Source organism: Pogoniulus pusillus, chromosome 15 (assembly GCF_015220805.1).
Source record: "Pogoniulus pusillus isolate bPogPus1 chromosome 15, bPogPus1.pri, whole genome shotgun sequence".
NCBI classification, from domain to species: Eukaryota; Metazoa; Chordata; class Aves; order Piciformes; family Lybiidae; genus Pogoniulus; species Pogoniulus pusillus.
In genome coordinates, this window is record NC_087278.1 from 19,409,707 (window position 1) to 19,433,803 (window position 24,097).

General features: G+C 46.6%; 2 protein-coding genes and 1 long non-coding RNA gene across 3 annotated transcripts in view; 1 reads left to right on the forward strand and 2 right to left on the reverse strand.

Annotated features, from left to right (window-relative positions):
- Positions 1 to 12,304, reverse strand: part of DERA (deoxyribose-phosphate aldolase) — a 52,153-nt gene extending 39,849 nt beyond the window's left edge. The window contains exons 1-4 of the mRNA XM_064154819.1: positions 12,165 to 12,304; positions 3,878 to 3,975; positions 2,401 to 2,548; positions 730 to 825 (exon numbers count right to left, since the gene is read on the reverse strand). Of these exons, the coding sequence (XP_064010889.1) occupies positions 730 to 825; positions 2,401 to 2,548; positions 3,878 to 3,975; positions 12,165 to 12,195 (373 nt within the window). The 5' untranslated portion in view covers positions 12,196 to 12,304. The remainder of the gene's footprint in view (positions 1 to 729; positions 826 to 2,400; positions 2,549 to 3,877; positions 3,976 to 12,164) is intronic.
- A 69-nt stretch (positions 12,305 to 12,373) lies between these two features.
- LOC135181996 (uncharacterized) overlaps positions 12,374 to 24,097 on the forward strand; it is a 30,832-nt gene continuing 19,108 nt past the window's right edge. The window contains exons 1-2 of the long non-coding RNA XR_010305039.1: positions 12,374 to 12,631; positions 12,826 to 13,012. This is a non-coding gene — a long non-coding RNA (uncharacterized LOC135181996). The remainder of the gene's footprint in view (positions 12,632 to 12,825; positions 13,013 to 24,097) is intronic.
- On the reverse strand, positions 14,215 to 23,401 carry STRAP (serine/threonine kinase receptor associated protein). Its single transcript, XM_064155601.1, has 10 exons — positions 23,159 to 23,401; positions 21,364 to 21,499; positions 20,554 to 20,635; positions 20,223 to 20,295; positions 19,026 to 19,122; positions 17,639 to 17,776; positions 16,951 to 17,087; positions 16,095 to 16,244; positions 15,498 to 15,563; positions 14,215 to 15,177 (listed from the first exon to the last, which is right to left on the reverse strand). Exons 1-10 carry the CDS (start codon positions 23,268 to 23,270, stop codon positions 15,116 to 15,118), a joined length of 1,053 nt encoding a protein of 350 aa, XP_064011671.1. The 5' UTR covers positions 23,271 to 23,401; the 3' UTR covers positions 14,215 to 15,115.

Here is a 24,097-nt window from a genome sequence, read left to right on the forward strand (position 1 = left end):
TTTCCTCCCTACACAACAACAAATCAACAACAACAAGCCACAAAACAGGGATCTCAGCATTAAACACCTGATCTAACTTCAAAGTCAGTCCCTGCTTTGAGCAGGGGGTTGGACCAGATGACATTTAGAGCTCTCCTCCAACCCGCATAATTAGATGATTCTGCTTCTTTCTTATTGTAAATTCAAGACTTGTCTCTGGTCTGTGGTGACTGGAGAAGAGCTGGCACTATTAGATCTGTAAGCACAAGTCCTGAACCTGCAGGCTGCTCAGCAGGCAATAAGCCTTGCCTCTGCACATAACTTCACTGAACTCAGCCTGCAGGATCATACTTAAAAATTAAACAACTGATAGGAAAATGCAGAACTGCTAAATCTCATATTGCATTATTGATGTCATTATTATCACCAGCAACATCTACTTAGTGTTTACTGGTACTCTGCCCAGTACACTAGCTAGATTTCTCCTCTTTGGGTGAGGAAAACACTGATACATCTTAAGAACCTCTTTGAAGAGCTTCCAGGAAAAGACACTTGGCATTCTTGATAAGCTTGAAGTCAAGAGAAAACAAAAGGTTACACCAGAAGCAAATCCCTCCCTCCATTTCCCTCCTTCCACTTTCTACCTTTTCTCTTTATTCTCTCTGAAAAAAAAACCCAACAAATCAAATCCAAACTTCTTGGGTTTATAACAACCAAGTATTTAATTGGCTGCTTTTCAGCAAAGCTTACCTGAAGCTACTGGTATGTTACAGCCAGCAGCCTTTAAGGCATTAACAGCATCGGTGACCCTGGCAGGGTAGACACAAACGGCTGCCGCGGTGATGCCTGTAAAAGCCACAGTTAACTTTATCACACATAGGTTGATCACCTTCTGGAATGCAATCCACATTGCAAGTATGTCTGCACTGTTTTCACTCCTGCATTCTCACAAGGATCTTAAACACCTAAACTACCACATTTCTGGTTTATTTCCCAAACAGTTGGGGTGATTTTCCATATTGTTACCTGCCTTGTGTTCCTTCACCTGACTCTGGGAGCAAGCTTACATTAGCAGGAGTTAAAACAAAGATTTTTAGCAACAGATTTACTCTATAATGCCAACTGGTACAGTTCAGACATGCTTAGTCATCAGATTACTACAAGAGAAACCACACTGCCAAGATCTGTCCTTAGTACTTGAGGCAGACTAAGCCCAGCAGCAACTGAGCAGTCTTTATGTTAATGCAGCCCTACTGCACTTGAAGTTAAAATGCTGCTGTTCTCTCAAAGTCTCAGATAATTGACCTCATATTTAATACTTCAACTATCTGAAGAGTTCATAAATCCAAGTTAAAAAAAAAAAAAAGATTAATCTTTGATATTTTATGTGTATGGCTTCAAACCAGGAGCCTGATTCCCCTTTGGTTCTACATCCTATGACTTCAATTCAGTGCAGCAATGCCCACTGAAAAACTTTAGGAGTGAAAGCATGCCCCAAATGTCACTAGAATGCCAACATGACAGGACAATGTCAAATAGAATTCACTGAGACATCAGTGATTACATCTGGAAGAAGCCAGAAATGCTGCTCAGGAATACAGAAGTTCTATTTATAGTTGTATCAACAGTCTCGGGATGGAGCCTGCTTCAGTAATGGCAATGAAGGCTTTACCACTCGTTTTTAAGGGCTGTTTTCTGCCCTGTCAACTCTGTTGCCTTAGCTGGGAACCCTCTGTGTGTGTGTGTGTGTGTGTGTGTTCAGCACATGATAAACACACACAGTTAAATACTCACCACAGGACTAATAGCTTAAAAGCAGACTGGGGTGCAAAGATGACTCCTATCTGAAGTACCAAAACAAGCAGGTAACAGATGTTGTTTTCTCAAAGGAAAACAACCAGGCTCAGGACCATGGAATGCATCTGACAGACAGGGTGGCAGGCATAAGAGTTACCTACAGAACCAGCAATTAAGCACCTTTGTGACCCCCTAAAGACACCAGCAGATTAACAGAACACTCAGCTAGTGTGTCAGTCACATCTTAGTGAACTGTTATGCACACACTGAGGTTACACACTTGTGGCTTCCACATCAAATTTCCTCAGTAAGCACCATACCTTAGAGTGCTGCCCTGAGTCCATCCTTCATTTTGGTTCCCAAACTGAGAATGCATTGATTTTTATTCCTCATATTGTGACAGTAACTCAAAGGAGTAGATATTTTGCAGTTAGAACTTCAGACAGCTCTTTGAATTAAGACCACATAGGACCTAGTCTGTTCTGTCTGCAGTGCTGCATAGTGTAACTGGTTCCACTCTAGGAAGAAGAGGTCACTTTTTTTCACCTTTCTGAAAGCTGAAAAACTGATGAGGAAACTTAAGACATTTGCTCTGCAAAATGCATGTGACAAAAGCTGTCATACCTTTATCGTGCATGTCCAAGGCCTTCAGCAGATCCTCTCTGATGGGATGCTTTGCTTTCAAGCACAGTCTGTGAACATTTGAAGCAGTATCATCGCCTGAGAGAGTGGTAAGGTCTATGCAGGTGACAGCTTTCAGCAGCCAGGCAGCCTACCAAGGGAGTGAAGCAAAGAATGGAGTCGTTCAGTTTACACTTCCAAAGCCAAACTGCCTTAGAATATGCAAGAATCAGAAGCCTGGCTCTCACTCTAAGGAGGAGGAAACATATGCATTATAACACAGATGACATGAGTCAGCAGTGTGCTCAGGTGGCCAGGAAAACCTGGCTTGCACCAGAAACACTGTGGCCAGCAGGAACGAGGAGGTCATTTTCCCTCTGTACTGAGCACCACTAAGGCCACACCTCGAGTATTGTGTTCTGTTCTGGGCCACTCACTACAAGAAGGACATTGAGGGGCTGGAGTGCATCCAGAGAAGGGCAACCAGGCTGGTGAAGGGCCTGGAGTACCTGGTCTACGAGGAGTGTCTGAGGGAGCTGGGGCTGCTCAGTCTGGAGAAGAGAAGGCTGAAGGGAAACCTCATTGCCCTCTTCAACTACCTGAGGGGAGGTTGAAGCAAAGAGAGGGCAGCTGCTTCTTCTTGGTGGTAAGCAGTTGGATGAAATGGTTACAAGCTGCACCACTGGAGATTCAAGCTGGATATTAGGAAATATTTCTTCACTGAGAGGGTTCTCAAACATTGGAATGGTCCACCCAGAACAGTGGTGTCACTATCCCTGGGGCTGTTCAAGTGGCATGTGCACCTGGTGCTTAGGGACATAGTTTAGTATTGAGCTTTCAGTGCTGGGTCAAGGGTCGGCCTGGATGAGCTTTGAGGTCTCTTCCAGCCCTTCTTGTGGATGGGCATCACATTGGCAGCTTCCTTATGTCAGGAGTCAGGAAGCTCAGTCCTTTTAGCATTAGTGAGTTGTTTCTTCTTTTTTTTTCCTTCCCCCAGTGTCACAGCCAGTTGGGATGCCTGAGACTTAGGCAGGAACTAGTTAAGCAAAAGAATCACACATGTTGAGGATGCTTAAGTACAGCAAAATCATCCAGGTAGGTCAAATTTGACAGGGACCACGACCATATCTTACAGCTTTAAATTTAAAAGGAAGAAGGCAGCAGGCAGAGGAGTCTGTCTGGGCAACAGAATAAATGTGGTGGGATAGTAATATACAATTTAATCTACTCATGAATAAAGATGACTTAAACTCATTTGTGGTTTTGCCACTCATGAGTTATAAGGGCTCTAACTTGTTTGGATAAATGCGTCACCTCCTTCCATCCCATCATCATCAAATCCAAATTATTAAAATAAGACACAGACAAGCACATCTTTTAAGTTTACATGAATCTGGAAAAAAATTCAATAGTGCAGCCCAGAGAGGGAGAGTGACTGCTTTAAAACTACAGCCAAGGAATGCATAAGGAGAGCACTTACTTGCCAATTACCTGTCACACTTCTCCACGTTTTAATTTCCTCTGCGTGCCTCACAACTGCAGGTCGATTCACATAGACTTTGGAGAGCCAGCCAAGTTCTAGGGGGGGAAAGAACCACAAAATAGACTCATGTCTTTCTGTGTTCAGAGAATCACAGATGTCAGAAGATGCCTGGATCACAGAATCACAGAATTTCTTAGGTTGGAAAAGACCTTCAAGTGATTCTGTGACTCTATGATGTTATGATTCTATGAAGGTGGCCTCAGATGGGAGGTTTTGGTGGCGTATTAGGGGTGCTCAGCCCCCGTGGTAAGGAGACTGCATCTAAAACCAGAACATTCATACAATCATAGAATCAACCAAGCTGGAAGAGACCTCCAAGCTCATCCAGCTCAACCTAGCACCCAGCCCCAGACAATCAACCAGACCATGGCACTAAGTGCCCCAGCCAGGCTTGGCTTCAACACCTCCAGGGACGGTGACTCCACCACCTCCCTGGGCAGCCCATTCCAATGCCAATCACTCTCTCTTCCTCTAGCCTAGACCTAGACCAGGCTTGGCTTCAACACCTCCAGGGACAGAACCTCCACCACCTCCCTGGGCAGCCAATTCCAATGCCAATCACTTTCTCTGGCAACAACTTCCTCAGAACATCCAGCCTCAACCTGCCCTGGCAAAGCTTGAGACTGTGTCCCCTTGTTCTGTTGGTGGTTGCCTGGCAGAAGTGACCAACCCCACCTGGCTACAGCCTCCCTTCAGGTAGCTGCAGACAGCAATGAGCTCTGCCCTGAGCCTCCTCTTCTGCAGGCTGCACACCCCAGCTCCCTCAGCTTCTCCTCATTCTACAAGTATCTCCCATTTATGTGCCTGAGACACAAGTTTCCTTCAAACTTGGTTCTCTTGAGTGTTTTTTTCCAATTGCAGGACATCAAACCCCTGTGCACAACACAGGCAGGAAACTTAAAGACATTTAAAAAAAGAACTTAATCAGAATTCTCTCCTGTCTGTACAACTGTGAGACATTATGTAGCTTACTAAAGGAAATAAAATGGTGTCATATAAGAAAAAAAAAAAAAAGCCAACCCACACATGGTGAGGAAGGACAAAAGTTCTGGTAAGACACAGCAGCAGATGGAGACTTCTGTCTAACACAGACCTTTCATTCAAGCCTGCTTCTCCATTAATTAAAGCAGTGGGCAAGTGAAAACAAATATGTCTCAGCATAATTGTCTCTAAATAGACTTTCAAAGTTTGCCATGTGAGGTCTCACCAGATCTTTAAATGTGTCTTTGTTCAGAATAACTTCCCCCCCCCCCCCCTTTTTTTTTTAACATTAAAAATCAGAATAAAACTATTATTTGAAACAGAACTGAAATGTCTTTGGATTTTGCTCCTCCTCCCTTTCCACCCCCACCCCCAGCTTTATGATTTAGTATCTGGCTAAGGAAAACTATCTTTAATTAGGCTTATTAACCTTGCAGTGTGAACATGTCTTTTTTCCTTTTAAATAAGTCATCTGCTAGTCATCTGCACAGTCATGTGGCTTCGGGGATAAAAGTAATTAAAGCAGTTACACTACAGCTAATTAGCCAATATTCTGTAATCACTCTTCAAGTTTACTTCCCCCCCCCTCCCCCTCCTTCTGAAGACATTTGGGAAAAAAAAAATATATAGAGAGAGATATTCCAAAAAGCTTAACAGGAAATTCATCTCCTCTCTTTGAAGAACAGGAATCCAAAAATACCCAGCATTTCCTGGGGAAAAGCAAAAACCCCACAATAAATAAAGCTACTTCATTAGTGTCATTACATAAATATCTAAGGCACTCCACACATTCCTCATAAAACAGACTCAGCTTTTCAAAAGCTCTTAGAAAAGAAAGGGGGGGGGGGGAAAGAAAGTGTAGATGGCATCTCTTCAGATGGTGAAACAGAAATGCCTGAGGCTGTAGTTTCACAGGCGCTCTAAGGCAGCACTGGCCCCAAAAGAAGCTGCCTCCCCAACTGGTTGTTTCCTCTTTTGTGCCAGAAACAGCATGTGTACTCCTGCTCCTACCATCAACGCAGGGCAAAACCGGGTAATGACGGTAGAAATGGGGAGAGATGAGAGCTGTTCTTCCTGGAGCAGCCACTCCAACCGTGTCCTCAACCAGGAGCAGGGAGGTCATTCTGCCCCTGGACTCTGCACTGGTTAGACCACACCTTGAGTACTGTGTTCAGTTCTGGGCCCCCCAGTTTAGGAGGGACATTGAGATGCTTGAGTGTGTCCAGAGAAGGGCGACGAGGCTGGGGAGAGGCCTTGAGCACAGCCCTACGAGGAGAGGCTGAGGGAGCTGGGATTGGTTAGCCTGGAGAAGAGGAGGCTCAGGGGTGACCTTATTGCTGTCTACAACTACCTGAGGAGTGGTTGTGGCCAGGAGGAGGTTGCTCTCTTCTCTCAGGTGGCCAGCACCAGAACGAGAGGACACAGCCTCAAGCTATGCCAGGGGAGATTTAGGCTGGAGGTGAGGAGAAAGTTCTTCCCTGAGAGAGTCATTGGACACTGGAATGGGCTGCCCGGGGAGGTGGTGGAGTCGCTGTCCCTGGAGCTGTTCAAGGCAGGATTGGACGTGGCACTTGGTGCCATGGTCTAGCCTTGAGCTCTGTGGTAAAGGGTTGGACTTGATGATCTGTGAGGTCTCTTCCAATCCTAATAATACTGTGATAGCTGTGATACTGTGAGTGGAGAGCTGAGGTATTCAGCTGGTCACAGGGTGACCCCAGCTGGCCGTGCCTAGCTGAGCAAAGCCACTCAGGAGAGAAGAGTCTGCAGGTTCAGACTTCTTTACACTTAGCCTGCCGTGTAAGCTGCTTAGAGATTTGGGAGTTAGTCACAGACTCAGAATCACACAATGCCAGGGGCTGGAAAGCTCAGCCAGTGCAACCTCCCTGCCACAGCAGGGTCACCTAGAGCAGACCACACAGGAACACGTCCAGGTGAGTTTGGAATGTTCAGTTCCTTCGAGTCAAAACCTGTTGTTATTTTCCCATAACCTGTAGTTATTTTTCCATAGTGCCTCTTCCCATGGACCTGTTTGAGATGGATTCTCCTTACACAAGAGAATCACAGAATGTCAGAGGCTAGAAAGGACCTCGAAAACTCAGCCAGTCCAACCTCCCTGCCGGGTCACAGACCACAGAGGAACATGTCCAGGTGGGCTTGGAATGTTCAGTTCCCTCGAGTCAAAGCCTGTCATTATTTTCCCATAACCTGTAGTAATTTTTCCATAGTGTCTCTTCCCATGGACCTGTTTTATTTTGAGATGGATTCTCCTTACACAAGAGAATCACAGAATGTCAGAGGCTGGAAGGGACTTCGAAAGCTCAGCCAGTCCAACCTCCCGGCCAGAGCAGGATCACCTAGAGCAGATCACACAGGAACACATCCAGGTGGGTTTGGAATGTTCAGTTCCTTCAAGTCAAAACCTGTTGCTATTTTCCCATAGTGTCTCTTCCCATGGACCTGTTTTATTTTGAGATGGATTCTCCTCACACCAGAGAATCACAGAGTGGAAAGGACCTCCAGAGATCAAATCCATTTCCCCTGCCAAAAGCAGGGTGCCTGTCAGAAAAGCCCAACCCCACCTGGCTACAGCCTCCCTTCAGGTAGTTGCAGACAGCAATGAGGCCTGCCCTGAGCCTCCTCATCCAGTCCAATCTAGCACCCAGACCTATCTAATCAACCAGACCATGGCACTAAATGGCCCCTCCAGTCTTTTCTTGAACACCTCCAGGGATAGCGACTCCATCTATCTGTCCTTCAAATTTGATTAAAATCCAGCAGATTCAAAAGGTGCTATAAAGGAACAGTGAAGAAAGAGAGCCACAGCACAAGCTAAAGCCAGCTATTAACATATTAGAACAGAATTACACTGTCATGAGAAGGGATGCAACACTTCATTATCTAAATGCCACTTACCACCAGGCTAGCTCTCACATGTAAATGGCTCAGAAATATCAACCATAATTAAAAATATCAATTGAAACATAAATTTCTCTCTGGCCCTTCTTCTAGAAGGGCTGAGGAACACAGACAGACAGACTTGGTTTTTTTTTTTTTATGATCCAAGAGCATCTGTAACTATTCACCTGTCAGAATACATACCTAAGAATGCACACAGACACACACACAGAGAAAGGTGATAACTATATAATCAGAGAATAATTTGGGTTGGAAGATCTCTAAAGGTCATTTGTCCAACCTCTTGTACTCAGGTTAGCTTTGAGTTCAGACCAAGCTGGCAGGGGCTTTATTCAGCTGGGTTTTGGGAGTCCCCAGGGATGGAGACTGCACACCTTTCCTAGGCAACCTCTCTTACCATCTGACCATATTACATATACCCAGTATGAAATTCCCCATCGCAGGGCTGAAGCACCTCTCCTATCAGGAGAGACTGAGGGAGTTGGGGCTGTTCAGTCTAGTCCTGATCTAGGGTAGGGTGTCCCTGCCCATGGCAGGGGGGTTGGAACTAGATGATCCTTGTGGTCCCTTCCAACCCTGACTGATTCTATGATTCCATGTTCAGTCTGGAGAGGAGAAGACTCTGAGGTGATCTTACGGTATCCTTTCAGTATCTAAGGGGGCCTATACAAAAGCTGGGGAGGGACTTTTTAGGATATCAGGTAGTGATAGGACTGGAGGGAATGGAACAAAGCTAGAAATGGGTAGACTCAGACTGCATGTTAGGAAGAAGTGAGAGCCTGGAATGGGTTACCCAGGGAGGTGGTGGAAGTCCCATCTCTGAAGGTGTATAAGGCCAGGCCGGATGAGGCTCTGGACAGCCTGATCTAGTGTGAGGGGTCCCTACCATGGGACTAGATGATCCTTGTGGTCCCTTTCAACCCTGACTGATTGTGTGATCTCCAGACAAGCCTGCTGTCTCACTTCATCCCTTCAGTTAAAGTGGAGGAGGATGTTACTAGTGTGCACTACAAAGCAGATGCTTGTTCGTGTGCTTCTCTATTTTGCTGTGAAGTTGCATTAAAAGGATGTGCCTGATGCTTTTTGTAATCCAGCATTCTTGGAAGCAGAGCAGGAGAGATGGATTCCTTTCAGCCCCTTGCAGGTATTGCAGTGAATCCCAAGTACCTGATTCCTCAAACAATCCCTCTGGAATGACAAACTTGTAAAGTTCCTTATTCACCTTCTTTACATGACTCTCTGATGGCAAACGTATCAGTGTAGTAGAGACACTCTGATTAGCCCATGAAGGCCACTGTCCTTTCTTCTGCGTTGTGTGCACATGTTCTTTATTCAAAGTAAACACCTTGCTCTCCACTGACAAACAGGGATGGAAGAATGGATGGATGAAGGGAGGAAAGGAGGGTCTGAAGGAGGGATGGAAGGAAGGACGCAAGGAGGGAGGCAAGGAGAGATGGAAGTTGGGAGGCAAGGAGGGATGGAAAGAGGGAGACAAGGAGGGAGGCAGAGAGGCAGGCAGGGAGGGAGGCAGGGAGGGAGGCTAAGACCTTTTACCAAAAATCTATGGTTTTTTTAATCAGAAAGGCAAGCATTGTGTACTGTGACTTGAGAAGAGTTTGGCTTGTCACTGACAAACAAATGCTCGCTCTCTGAAAGCACCATCAGAAATGTGCTGCTTAAATAATGCACATAAACAGCAGACAAGCTATATCTATTTTCAGTAGAAGACATTATACCACTAGGTGTCCCTGCTAGAAAGCTCAAATCCCACAGAATGCTCTGTAACATAGCAGGCAAATCATCTGAATTACTGTCAAAGCTGCTGGCACAAGCTGGCAAAACCCTTCAAAAGCCAAAGTACTCAAGTTACAGAGCAGTGGGTACTGTCTGTTGGAAAAGGATTGACAGGAACTGACTTCACATTCGAGTTCCTGGATTCCCCACCCATTGATTATTAACTGTAGGGTTAAGTGAACAGTAACAAAAAAGCATACACTAGTTCAAAGTTAACACCTAAAGTTAACTGCAGTGCATTTGCAAAGTCCCACACTAGCTTTCTGACTGACACTGAGATTTTGCCATTATATTGTTAACATGTTTGCACCCTCATAAAGATGCTGTTCAGATGACTACAACTATAAACCACCTGCTCTTGCAATTAGCCCACGAATAAACCCATCAGAGAGCAATCTGCCGGTGCCCTTCCAGGATTTAAACCACATCACTGATTGTGGTGAATGGAAACGCTGTGAACTGTCTGCTGTCCACAGGGGAATCATTTAAAGTGCCCACTAGCAGTGTAAAAATGCTCCTGCTTGGGACAGACGGCACAGCTACATGGCACCTGCATTCTGCTCATTCTAACTTTGAGATCTCTCTGTTCCACACCAGCTGTCCCTTGCTTCTTCTATCTCCTCCACTTTAATTGTCCACCTATTCCTCTTAATCACCACTGCAGTTTGGGTTTGCTAGGTGCAAAGTCACAAAGCTGTAGCACTTTCTCCTTCCTCACCAATCAGCAGTTAGCAGATAGAATCATGGAATCATCCAGGTTGAAACACACCTACAATATCAGCCAGTCCAACCTAACACCCAGCCCTGGCCAATCAATCAGATCATGGCACTAAGTGCCCCAGCCAGGCTTGGCTTCAACACCTCCACAGAAAGCAACTCCACCACCTCCCTGGGCAGCCCATTCCAATGCCAATCACTCTCTCTGCCAACAACTTGCTCAGAACATCCAGCCTAGACCTGCCCTGCCACAACTTCACACTGTGTCCCCTCCTTCTGTTGCTGGTGGCCTGGCAGCAGAGCCCAACCCCACCTGGCTACAACCTCCCTTCAGGTAGCTGTAGACAGCAATGAGCTCTGCCCTGAGCCTCCTCTGCTGCAGGCTGCACACCCCCAGCTCCCTCAGCCTCTCCTCACAGGGCTGTGCTCCAGGCCCCTCACCAGCCTTGCTGCCCTTCTCTCAACACCTTCCAGCACCTCAACATCTCTCTTGAATTGAGGAGCTCAGAACTGGACACAGCACTCAAGGTGTGGCCTGAGCAGTGCTGGGCACAGGGGCAGAAGAACCTCCCTTGCCCTGCTGCCCACACTGCTCCTGAGCCAGCCCAGGATGCCATTGGCTCTGCTGCCCACCTGGGCACTGCTGCCTCAGCTTCAGCTCCTCTCCCACCAGCACCCCCAGCTCCCTCTCTGCCTGGCTGCTCTCAGCCACTCTGTCCCCAGCTTGTAGTGCTGCTTGGGGTTGTTGTGGCCAAAGTGCAGAACCCTGTACTTGGCCTTGTTCAATCTCATCCCATTGGCCTCTGCCCACCCATCCAGCCTGGCCAGGTCCCTCTGCAGGGCTCTCCTACCCTCCAACAGCTCCACACTGCTCCTAGCTTGGTGTCATCTGCAAACTTCTAGTCCAGATGATCAAGAAAGACATTGAACAGGACTGTGCCCAGCACTGATCCCTGGGGCACAGCACTAGTGCCAGCTGCCAGCTGGATGTGGCACCATTCACCACCACTCTCTGGGCCCAGCCCTCCAGCCAGTTCTTGACCCATATCAGAGTGGATCTGTCCAAGCCACAAGCTGCCAGCTGTGCCAGGAGCTGCTTGTGCCAGACGGTGCCAAAGGCTCTCCAGCCAGGACACGCCCAATAAATCCTTCTCCTTAGCTGCTCTCTGCCTACCTTCAGCCTACAGACCACCTGCAAACACCTGCCAGGTCCTTACCGGGGAGCAAGCAACAGGCAGAACGCCAAATACTTAAGTTCACAAATCAGAACCAAAGCACCAGAAAGCGTTTTGCAGCTCCCGCGGAAAAGGCAGGACACGGAAGTTTATTCAGCGAGAATGAGAAGGCTCTCAAGCGGTGCCCGGGCCCAGCTTTGCGGCCAGCCCTGCGCTGCTGCCCCTTCGGTGAGCGGTGGCACTGCTCAGGGCCGCTCCAGCCAAGACCCACAGCGAGAGGCGAACCGCAGCGCCCACCTGAGTGCCAAAGGGAACAGGAGCCTCCCGCAGGCCTCCCGGGTCAAAAGACGGCCCGGGCAGCGCGTTACGAGCTCACGGAAACCTAAGCCGCTTCTGTTCGGGCTCTTGAGGCAAGCAAGGCTGTGCAGTGGCCTGGCCCGTACGTGCCGAGCTGCCGCGGCCGAGAGGCCAGCCCCGCCGCGGGGAGCCTCCGGCCCGGGCACTGCTCCGCCCGTTCCTACCGGGCCGTGCTCGCTGGTGTGCCGCCTCGCGATCCCCTCACACCACCGCTCCGCCGCCTACGGCTCTCTCCGGGGGAGCTGGAGCCCGGGCCCTCCCCGCGGGCCGCCGCCGCCCCTTACCCAGCTGGGTGCCCGGGTTTCGGCCCGCCATGGCCCGCGCTACCGGCGGCTCTCCGCCGCCGCTGACAGACCTGGGCAGGGGAGGCAGACTTCGGCCTGGCCGGGCCCGCCCCACACAGGCGGCAGCAGGGCAGGGCGGGCAGCAGGGCAGGGCGGGCAGCAGGGCAGGGCGGGCAGCAGGGCAGGGCGGGCTCGGCGGCCCTGCCGCGGTCCCCGGGGCGCGCTGCTCCCCCCGCGCCGGCCTGCCCGCACCGGGCCCGCCGCACCGCCGCTCTTCGTGACTGGGCGGCGTAGCCTGTCCCCTGGCCAGCAGCCGCCACAGGGCGAGAGACCTACGCCGGTTCGCGGCAGGAGTTCCCGGGAGAGCCTGCTCCTTTAATGGAAAGTAGCTCCTGAGGAGTCCGGACAGCTTCCAGCGCCTTCGAGGCGAATCTTCAGGCAGAAGCAACTCGTGTGACATGTTCACGGTGAGCCTCAGCACTTACCCACCTAAAACTTCCTACCGACACCCGCGAAGTGAACATCAGGTCACAAAGGCACCGACAACTTGGTGGCCTCTACTGATTTTCCATTTTGTTTCCCCTTTCCCCCTCTCCAGAGTTGTAATGACCCAAACTCACACGGGAAAAAAGCATTAACTGGCGTTAATATTTTCACTCAGATGAAACGTTCTGCAGCTTCAGCGTCAGCAGAGATCACCACCAGCAGCACTGTGTAGAGCAGCAAAGGGTCTCAGCTCCAAAATTCCAAAGACACAATTCCAGAGGCCTCTGTGGCACATCCTAGTGGAAAGGTGGCACGAAGACCAGTGCTCGCAGCAAGATTCACCGCGGGGCAAGGGATGCAAGGTACTTGTTTTAAACACACCTTTCAGTTTGTGAGCTGGGTTAGACTGGGAGTCTGCATAGCCTTAGCATTCATTTCATTGAGGCTTCAAAGAAGCAGCTTTAGTAAATCAGGGCCTTGCAAGTTGATTGGGTTTAGAATAGAATTCTGGTAGACACTGCTCCAAAATTAGTTTTATGGTTATTGAGTGACATCTCTTCAGCAATACCACTGGACTAACAATGAATCATCCTGGGCTGGCTCGGGAGCAGTGTGGGCAGCAGGACAAAGGGAGGTTCTTCTGCCCCTGTGCTCAGCACTGCTCAGGCCACCCCTTGAGTGCTGTGTCCAGTTCTGGGCTTCTCAAATCAAGAGAGATGTTGGGGTATTGGAACACATCCAGAGAAGGGCAACAAAGCTGGTGAGGGGCCTGGGGCACAGGCCTGTGAGAAGCAGAGGGAGCTGGGAGTGTTTAGCTTGGAGGAGGCTCAGGGCAGAGCTCATTGCTGTCTGCAACTACCCACTGTAGCCAGGTGGGGTTGGTCGCTTTTGCCAGGCAAGCAGCAACAGAACAAGGGGACACAGTCTCAAGCTGTGGCAGGGGAGGTCTAGGCTGGGTGTTAGGAGGAAGTTGGCAGAGAGTGATTGGCATTGGAATGGGCTGCCCAGAGAGGTGGTAGTCACCGTCCCTGGAGGTGTTGAAGCAAAGCCTGGATGACACACTTAGTGCCATGGTCTGGTTGATTGGTTAGGGCTAGGTTGGACTGGATGAGCTTGGAGATCTCTTCCAACCTGGTTGGTTCTATGGTGCTATGATTGCATTTCTTTGCCTTACTTCCCCCACTCAAATAGTTGAAGCTAGACCTGTCAACCATCTCAGCCCAGCCACCTACTTAAGCTGGCTCAGGTACAGAGTTAGGGTTCCCTAGGGCCACATATAGTTGAGTTTTGAGTATCCTGAAGAACAAAGACTTTGCAGTCTTTCCAGGGAACCTGTTCCCACATTTGACTATGCTATACAACAGAAAAATATGATGTTTCAATCTATACCCTAGTTCTCACATGTGAAACTTCAATTTTCTGAGGTGACAGCATTACCATGCAGGTATGAATATGAAAACCAAAAGGTGTAGGAATAGAACACCTCTACGTAACTTTCCTCCTTTCCATACAGAAGTATTATGTAAACCTTTCAGCGTAACATTAAAGGAAATGACAAGTAGAAGAATGGCAATATTTTCTTTAATGAAGAAAATACAATTTATGACCTTGAAAGAATAACTTTTTTTGATCCAGTCTGGAGGACTAACCCCAAGCTTTAGGCAGATTCATAGCCAACCTCAAATTTTCACATACAACCAAATATCTCGGGCAAGATGTTCAATTTAGGAGTTTTCCATGGGTTTGGTTTTAGAGACTCATGTTTACATTCAGCCTTTGAAGAATAAAAGATACAAAGCTTACATTAGCAAAGGAACTTGCCACCCTCTACACCAACTCTACAACATTCTTACTGCTTTTCTTTCATAGTACAAACCCAAGATGCTGGGATTTCGTAACTCTCTTGGTTGCTTTTTCATTCCACGAACCCAATGCTCAACAATAAGATAGAAGTTTTGAGAGGCATTTTATTTAGAGACAACTGAAAAGAGTTTTCAGAAGCTGCATACAATGAAACAAAACCGAACCAAATACTTTGAAGTACATAACCCCTCCTCTTCAACTAAAGCCAAACTTTTCCATTTCCAAGGAACCAAACCCAAACAGGTAAAAGCCATTGTATCTCTTCTCCAAAATAAAGAAAACACACTACAATGAGCCTAACTGAAACTGGAGACTGGATTTTGGCTTACACACTTCTTTGAAAAGACAGCAGGCAGTCATGCTGAAGAGGCAGCACAACTCCACTACTTGTCTTTTGGGTTTGTTTACTTTTTTGTTTGTTTTGTGGGTTTTTTTGGATACTCAGTTCTCTTGCAGACAACACCTAGCCAGGTCCACCGCATTCTCATCAATTACTGCCCATCTTTGCCTTATGTAGAGAGCACACTCTGGAAGGCTGCTGTTTATCACTCTTCACTTGATTTAGTTTTGCACGTCCATAGGCTGTGTAACAGTTGGAATCATCAGGCCTTGACTTCAGGAGTTGAGCTGTACACTGAATCTGAGTTTTCAGAGGGAAGATCTTCTGCAATTAAATAAGAAGAGTATTACTGCACTTCACCTTAGACATACAAACCAAAGAAATGATGCAGGGATTGCCTGAAGACCAGTTCAGTTTGCTTTCCCAGTTATTCTGCCCTATCTCTGCAGCCCATCCAGCTCTAGTCACTAGTCTGACACTTACCACAGGGCCTTTTTTCAGGAAAAAGCATTCAAAGATGTGTGAAAAAGGTCAGAAGACACTTGGGGAAAAAAAGCCCCACTTCTCCCATACTAAAGACAGTTACCCTCTTGACTGATCTTTTAACACCTAGCTGAGTTGAAGCTGGCAGTTCAGTCTATTACCTATTTCCTCCTCTGCAGTTCCTGGAAGGGTGGTCCTTGCTTTTGCTGCTTCTGCATTCTCCTCTTCTGTAGAAAGGAGGGAGAAAAATAGTAAGTATCTTCAGTTCTCCTCATTCAGTTCTGCCCACCCACCTTAATAAAAATTGAAATTTCCACACAGTGTTGAGGAAAAGGCACTGAGTAAACAATTCCATCAATAGATACTCACTTACTGCTCCTCTAGACTTTGCTCCTTGCCCCCATATTTACAGAACTCAGGTACAATCTAAAATAAACTTAAATTCACACTTCTTTCTAGAGATTCTAATATCCTTAAGATTTATGCAAGTAGTATTTATTTCTTGCTGTATAATGTGAAAACACATCAGAATATTTGCTTAACCATCTACAAAGTGTCCATACTCAATAAAACCACAGGTTTGAATTGCCTAAATGATGGCTACAAAAGTAAATCCTTACATCTAACAGACTTGAGTGGGCATAGATCACCCCAGAAGGCATTAGTTACTGCATGATATATCCTGCTTATGACAGAAATTACTTCATGAGTGCACATGTAGCAGCCAAGTTTCACCAGGAAGCAAAGGGCACACGTACCAGGAACTACACACTTCCAAAGACCATAGGTCTTCCCTACTGTTGTCTGCCACAGCCGTAGTGTCCCGTCCTCGGAGCCACTTGCATACAACTCTCCATCAGGACTAAATCTAACACAGTGTATTGGACCAAAGTGTCCTTTGTAAGATTCTACAAGAGAGCATACCAAGATTGTTAGTTGCAAGTTTCAGCCAACAACTGCAACTTCAGTCAATAACTGAAATTAGTAAAAATTGATCAGAAGAAGGGAAAAAAAACCATTACCAATGTGGGGAACTTTCTCAGTATTTAACAAAGCTTCTCTCAATTGATATCTCAGCCATCTCTAATTTAGCTAACATATTAATGGTTACTAAATGCAAGAAAAGAGGTGCTTAATCATTCTAAGCAAAACTACAGACACAGCACTGAGCACACATGTTCTGCTCCTTCAATCACTCAATCCAGCTTTAATCAAGGAAAGGCTCAAACTTAGAAATGGCCTTTTAAGAAGTGTGTAACACCAACACAAGACATTTGCATAAAAGCAAGTAGCTGCAACTCCTCAGACATATCTAATGAATGCTATAGCACGACACCCAGTTAACATACAGCTTGCTACTGCAGCAATCCAGAATGACTTAACTGCTTTAAATAGGTGCAAAAAGCGGTTTAATGGAGGCTTTAATTAACTCTGAAAGAATAATGTAAGGTGTATTGAGCCAGGAAAAAGTGCTTAACTGATAATGTACCTTTCCATCCTCTAGCAGAGCATGCTATGGCAAAACTAAGTACAACAGTTTCCTTTATTAGTCTTTATTTCACTAAAGTAATACCCATTTCAAGACTCATTTTTTATTATAGAAGACAAACATACCTAATTCTTCTCCTGTATTATAGTCATATTTATAGAGTTTAAAATCTTCACCACCTGCAACCAAACATTCTTTTGCAGGGTGAAGTGACGCAGAATTGATTGTAGCAGGTGCTTCAAATGATTTAATTTGCTCTAGACTGAGGGAGAAAAGTTAACAAAGTTAATTAAAAAGTACCCTGACAGCAAAGAAAAAAAGAATCTGATTCTATTAACCACAACTGCTTTCAAGAAGAAGAATGCATCCACCCAATTTCTGAAGGAAGCTTTAAAACTTGTAAGTCATGCTCAGCAAGTCAGAAATGAGATCAGAGTAAGCAAAGAAGTTCAGACATTCAGAACTACTTTGTTTAGACACAACTACTTTCTTAAGTTTATCTTGTTTTTTTTAAAAGAGATCATAGAGATGGATGAACAGTCCTCTGAGAAGCACTGAATTGAACCCTGGCTCAAACTTATTTAACCACCATTACAATTAGTGCACAACACAAAAACAATAGCAAAGCTTCACAGTCTAGCATCTTCTTGACTGTTATGGTTCACTGTTACAGAAGGGGATAGTTGTTTCACAAGATGGCAAAGTTGTCCACTAATGCCAGTTGTGGTAACTTGGGGATGTTGGCCTCATACAATCAGTTCTCACAGCCAAGCACATCACTCAGCCTGTGCAGGTTCAGTGGTCAGGACTCACGTTTCTGCACTATGAAAAGCAATTGTCTTCCCGTAGGTTATCACAAGTATCTGCCCTTCTGGAACATACTCCATGCTGCTCACTGACATGGCAACATTTAAGGCCTTCACTTCAGTCATGGTACTCCGGTCCCAGAGGCTTAAAAGGAAACAAAACAGATGGAAAAATCAATCTGATTACTTCAGCACATGGAACAATTTCCACATCCCATCCAAGGCAAGATTTGGATCAAGAAAGACACCAAAGAAAGATGGTTTGATTCCACAAGTACTTCAGATTTTCAGTTAATACAGAAATCACAGCAGCGACCTTCACCCTCCCAATCTTTCAGAAAGCAGAAAAGACAATTCTACTTCTCTCTCCTTTGTGCCATAAGCACAAGAGCAATGAGACAGCTAGGCATGAGACAACACTGGCCGTATCAGCCAAAAAGCTGAGGCAGCAGTCAGGAACACCTCCCATCTTTTTTGGATTAGTTTAAGGAAGGGCCTTTGTCAGACAATCATAGAATCAAGCAGGTTGGAAGAGACCTCCAAGCTCAGCCAGTCCAACCTAGCACCCAGCCCTGACCAAGCAACCAGACCATGGCACTAAGTGCCCCAGCCAGGCTTGGCTTCAACACCTCCAGCCACAGAGACTCCACCACCTCCCTGGGCAGCCCATTCCAATGCCAATCACTCTCTCTGCCAACAACTTCCTCCTGTTATCCAGCCTAGACCTTCCCCGGCACAACTTGGGACTGCATCCCCATGTTCTGTTGCTGCTTGCCTGGTCGAAGAGACCAACCCCCCACCCCCCATCTCCCCAGCAGCTGGCTTTGTCTAGGTTGCTGCACATCTATTAATATGGTATAATGTAAATAAAACACTTAACCATCACTGGATATCTCATAAAAACACCAAAGGCTGCTCAACTCATCAGTATGACATAGAAAAAAGGCTACGTCTATCAACAATGCACTATTTCTAGATACTCTTCCCAGTGTTTTATCCCAGTGCCTGGCTAGCTTATCCCTTGTGCATCTTCCAAGGCTGGATTGCAAAAGCTTAGCCAGCAACTGATATCTCAGCCCTGTGTGCACACACAGCACCTCATCTACCTCCAAGCCCATCTCCTTTAGAACTGCAAAAGGCAAAAATCTCTTCTACTGTGCAGTTCTCAAAGACTTCTTATCAATCAGGACACATTTATGAGGTGAATTAGAATTACTACAAAATTTACATCTCTGACAGCAGAAGAGAACAGTATTAGACATGCAGCTGTGACAATCTAGGACAAAATTAGCTGTGTTACTTAGGTTTTTTGGTGATGCATGTATCTTCTTAAACAGATCATGACAATAAATAAAATTGAGCTGCTCAGAAAACTGAAAGGTACTTTTCCTTACCGGACAGTTTTATCATCGGCTGAAAGAATCTGTTTGTCATCACTGCTCCATAAAGCCTTTTTGATGCCAGAAGTATGCCCACTGACAACATCGGGTTCTTTAAAATAAAGCCAAACATTTCAGTACATGTAAGAGAATGAAATGATGTCATGCAGCAGTCTAAAGAACTTTTGTGAGCTGTATGGATTTCCACTTCCATTATTTCAAGCACTTACAACTTCATTTGTAGATCTTAACTTAGTTTACATTTATCCTGGCCTTGGAATAAGTGACTGACTAAATCTAAAAAGCTTCACTAGTTCCACATCAAGGTTCTCTAAGCTTTGTATCAATCACCAGTAGTTAATTATCTTTAAGTTCATGGTGATCCCGAAGTATCTGGAGTAAGTTTTCTTTCAGATCACTACATTTTAACTAGACCTATTTTTAACGAGTCTGCATTGAACTGAAATACGTTATCCTTGAATTCCACTGCAGATAAACTCTAATTCACTTGTAAAACCAAGCTTAAAATAAAACATGCAGGTTAATTTACTAAGGCAAAAGGTTATTGTGCTAATTTGAAGCTAGCTAGAAATGTTTTGGTGAGAAGGATTAGATTACAGGCTGTGAAAGGAAAACAATGGTGATGTCTACTTCACTCACAGCTTGCTGAGATGTATGAGAACAAGAATCCAAACATAGATAAGGGAGTCATTCTGCTTGGGAGCTCTGAGCTGCATGTCTCTCTAGCCTCTCTGCCATTTCTCCGATTAATCCACTTTGCTTCTTAACCCCCTGCCTGAACCTCCATTCTTCCTTGGGACTGGAGTAAGGTTGAAAGTAGGGGGAGAAAGTGGAAGGGCGGTTGGGAGCCCTTCCTGGGGACTCAGGTTTCTGGGAGGGCTGTTGTGTTTCTGTATTACCTCTTGCCTTGTCTATTTCTGTTTATAACTGTATATACTGTAGCTATTTGCTAGTATATTCTGATAAGCTGTAAACACAAGCTTCATTCACATTTCCAGAGCCAGCTGAGTCTAGTCTGGGTGATTTCCAAAGCGTGGGGGGCCAGGTAACACCCAAACCATCACAGTTATAAATGCTCTATAACAATCCTCAACTTTGTCTTCTGTTACTAGTAACAGAAAAAAAGCTCTTAACTTTACATATTTCAGTTAATTCCAGGAAAGCAAGAATCAGTTCTAAAAGCAGACTCACCTGCTTCTGGCTTGCTCAAGTCGTAGATACGCAACAGTTTATCTTGTCCACCTGTTAACAGATAATTGCTATCCTGAAATAGAAGTTATAAAGGGTCAACTCTGTTTTGAATCAAAATATCAGCCTTCATCCATGAGCCTACATATAACAGTTCTTTCTCTCAAGACAGCCTCAACACACTTCATTTTAAATACAACCCTCACAACTGCAAGATGTCCACTAGATTATTTGCCCACTAAGACAACCAGGTAAAAGTAGAGAAGTAACTAAACCTGAACCCCACTCAAGCGCCTACTTCCCTGTGTGAGTAACATATAAAGGTTTTTCCTACCTGTGTAAAATCCACACTTTTGACAATGTGTTTATGAGCCAATGTGATGAGTTCATCTCCTGACACAGCATCCCACACTTTACTGAATGGCAAGAAGAAACATTTGTATTTTATGTTTTAGTAGGACCAGAATGAATCAACCTGGATAGTGACAAAGCTTGCTTACATCTCAACATTTTATCATCAATGCTATCTTAGAAGTTACATCCCAGTTATTCAGTAAGAATGCTTTATATGCTTCTACTAAAGCTTTTTTCATACTACCCCACCATTTTCCTTTACCCTTTTCCAGGATAATGCAGGTTTAATTACCATTTTTGTTTTAAGACAAAGGCAGCTCTTCTCTGCATTGCTGTTAATAGACCTTGCCCTACACAAACAGGATTCAACTTGCCAAACATGAATACATGCTGCAAATAGCACAAAGAAACAACAAAAAACACCTAAGAAATAATTCACTAGATTTTTCACGAGACTTTTCTTCCAATAAAAAGAGGTGGAGTGGCAGAAGCAAAACAAAAATCACTTTCAGCTCTGGCATTACTACAGTATCAGAGATTAGAGCCACACAGGAGTGTCATTCCAACAAACTGGTATAGGGAATACAGTTATCAAGAAGGAATCATAGTTGTTTGTCATGATGGAATAAACTGTAGCTGCTTTCAAGAATCTGGAAATCTAGGTTTTAATTTGGCCAGTCATAAATCAGCTAACAATCAGTAAAGAAAAACAAATGGACTGTAAATTTACTACAGCTGTATGTTACCTAAGAGCACTATAGACTAAAAACCAAAGTACAAAATCACTTACGCCGTAAAATCTGCTGCTGCTGTAGCTGCTTTAGTGGCATCTGTGTTCAAAGTGGCTCCCCAAACAGCACCTTTATGACCCAGAAATGTTCCAATCCAGTCTCCTGTGTCTCCCTGACGCAGCATAGGCTTGCCATCTTCACAAAGAAACAAAACCAGAATTCAGGGACATGATAAAAAAGGAAGCTGTTTCAAAACATTGTTTGCTTGCATCAGCACATGGAAATAACACATCCTTTACAAAGATATTCATCCTACAAGTGTTCAGTTGCAGAGCTTAGGTGTGCAGCTGTACCTGCTGCATGCCTCCTAAACTGCAGAAACATTTGTGTGCTCCAGCACATGGAAATAACACATCCTTTACAGAGATATTCATCCTACAAGTGTTCAGTTGCAGAGCTTAGGTGTGCTGCATGCCTCCTGAACTGCAGAAACATTTGTGTGCTCCAGCACATGGAAATAACACATCCTTTACAGAGATATTCATCCTACAAGAGTTTAGTTGAAGAGCTTAGATGTGCTGCATGCCTCCTGAACTGCAGAAACATTTGTGTGCTCCAGCACATGGAAATAACACATCCTTTACAGAGATATTCGTCCTACAAGAGTTTAGTTGAAGAGCTTAGATGTGCTGCATGCCTCCTGAACTGCAGAAACACTTGTGTGCTCCAGCACATGGAAATAACACATCCTTTACAGAGATATTCATCCTACAAGAGTTTAGTTGAAAAGCTTAGATGTGCTGCATGGCTCCTAAACTGCAGAAACATTATTTGTGTGCTCCAGCACATGGAAATAACACATCCTTTACAGAGATATTTGTCCTACAAGAGTTCAGTTGCAGAGCTTAGATGTGCAGCTGTACCTGCTGCATGCCTCCAAAACTGCAGATATCAAAATACTGCTCCAGAAGAGATTAAAAGTTTTCTGTTAGCATTAAGGTAGAATAAAGATAGAAAAGCACACTCAATTTAGGTTTTGTTCTATAAAGTTTTCCTTTAGGCATTTGTTTTGTTTCGTTTTTTTAACTAGGAACTCCATTTCCACACACTGCCCAAAGTCACGTTTCTAATCAAGTATGTTTATAACACACACAACTCTCTTTTCTGGGAGGCTATCAAAAAGTTGCTCACAGAAGAAGAAGGGGAGCTGAACTGGCAGCACCTCAAGGCAGAAGAGCATGTCCTTTTAAATTCATTTACACATGCGTAGCATCAACATACTCCTATATGAAGGCAAAATGGCATTCACGTAAGGAGATGAGAGCTCTCTCACGGTGAAGCAGATGGATGTCATCGTTCTGTGTTCAGCAAGGCTAAACGTCAGCGAACTTTAAAACGTGCAGGCCATGTGCACTGCCGGCAGAGATGGGCAGCTTTAGGCAAAAAGAACACTGGAAAACGGAGACTTCGTCTGACGTTTTGAGTCCAAACTGGGCGAATGCGGGCTCCGACACCCCTCAGGACAACCTGGTTAACTGCTCGCCACGAGAACGAACTGCTCGCTCCGTTTTTCACTTGGCAGCACCACGAACCGGCATTGCTCTAACAGCAACAGCGTTTCGCTGGGCAAAACGGGCACCCAGGCACAGCCGCTCCGGCAAGCAGCGGCCTCTTCCCGCGACCTCCTCCCGCCTTCCCGCCCGCCCCAGCACACATCCCTCGAGAAGGCGACACGCGGCCTGCAAGCGGTGGCACAGCCCCAGACACCCACCCCCCGGAGCCGAGGGCATCCCGGCCGGGCAGACTAACACAAAGGGGCTGGCGACACGGGCGCCGCCGCCGGTCTCCGCTCACCCTTGCAGGCGCTGATGAGGAAGTAGCCGTAGGGGGTGACGCCGCTAAAGGCCAGGTCCACCACGGGCCTTGTGTGCCCGGAGCACGTCAGCGGGGTCTGTCTCATGGCCATGGCGGCGGCGGCGGCGGCGGCGAGAGGGGAGGAGGCGGCGCGGGGCGGCGGCGGGACGCGCACACGGAGCCTGCAAGGGACACGAGTCCCCTCCGCCGGGCAGGAAGCGGCGACGACGGCGGCGGCGGCGAGCGGGGAAGTGACGAGTGCGGAGCGCTGCGGAGCGGAAGGACGTCACCGCGGGGCGCGCAGGAAGTGCCATGGCGCTGGCGGTGCCAGGCGCTGCTGCCTGTGGCGGCACCGGGCCGCGGCCGAGCGCTGGGGTCACGGAACCGTGCAGGCATACAGTCAGCCAGGCTGGGAGCGACCTCCAAGCTCAGCCAGCCCAACCTAGCACTCAGCCCTATGCAATCAACCAGACCACGGCACTAAGTGCCCCAGCCAGGCTTGGCTTCAACACCTCCAGGCACAGCGACTCCAGCACCTCCCTGGCAGCCCATTCCAATGCCAGTCACTCTCTCTGACAACGACTTCCTCAGAACATCCAGCCTAGAGCCTGTGTCCCCTTGTTCCGTTGGCGATTGCCCTGCGTTGGCAGCGAGCGGCGGCTCTCGGCGGCTGGCACACAGCAGCCGGCCCGGGCCGCGCACCCAGCGCTGTCCCCCGCGGGCTGCGCTGAACTCAAACAGCCCTTGATGATCGCCGCCGCCGCCGTGACTTAGTCGCTGTTATCCCTTCCCTCACTCCAGTGTCTGAAAAAGAACCTCATTGTTTTCAGGGTAGGGTCTGGCGCTCTTCAGGCGAGCGGTGTTTTCACTAGGAACCCTTCGACGTTAGATCACTTCCCAGCCTTCGAATCATAGAATCAAGCATCTTGGAAGAGACCT

What these genes read in the sequence shown, in the direction of transcription:
- STRAP (XM_064155601.1), bottom strand. Translation starts at nt 23,270, where the DNA reads ATGGCCATGAGACAGACCCCGCTGACGTGCTCCGGGCACACAAGGCCC. An exon ending in GCCGATGATAAAACTGTCCG is followed by an intron (nt 17,777 to 19,025) that starts GTAAGGAAAAGT and finishes TTTCCTTTTAAG; the next exon opens with CCTCTGGGACCGGAGTACCA. An exon ending in AACTGCAGAGGAGGAAATAG is followed by an intron (nt 15,178 to 15,497) that starts GTAATAGACTGA and finishes ATTTAATTGCAG; the next exon opens with AAGATCTTCCCTCTGAAAAC.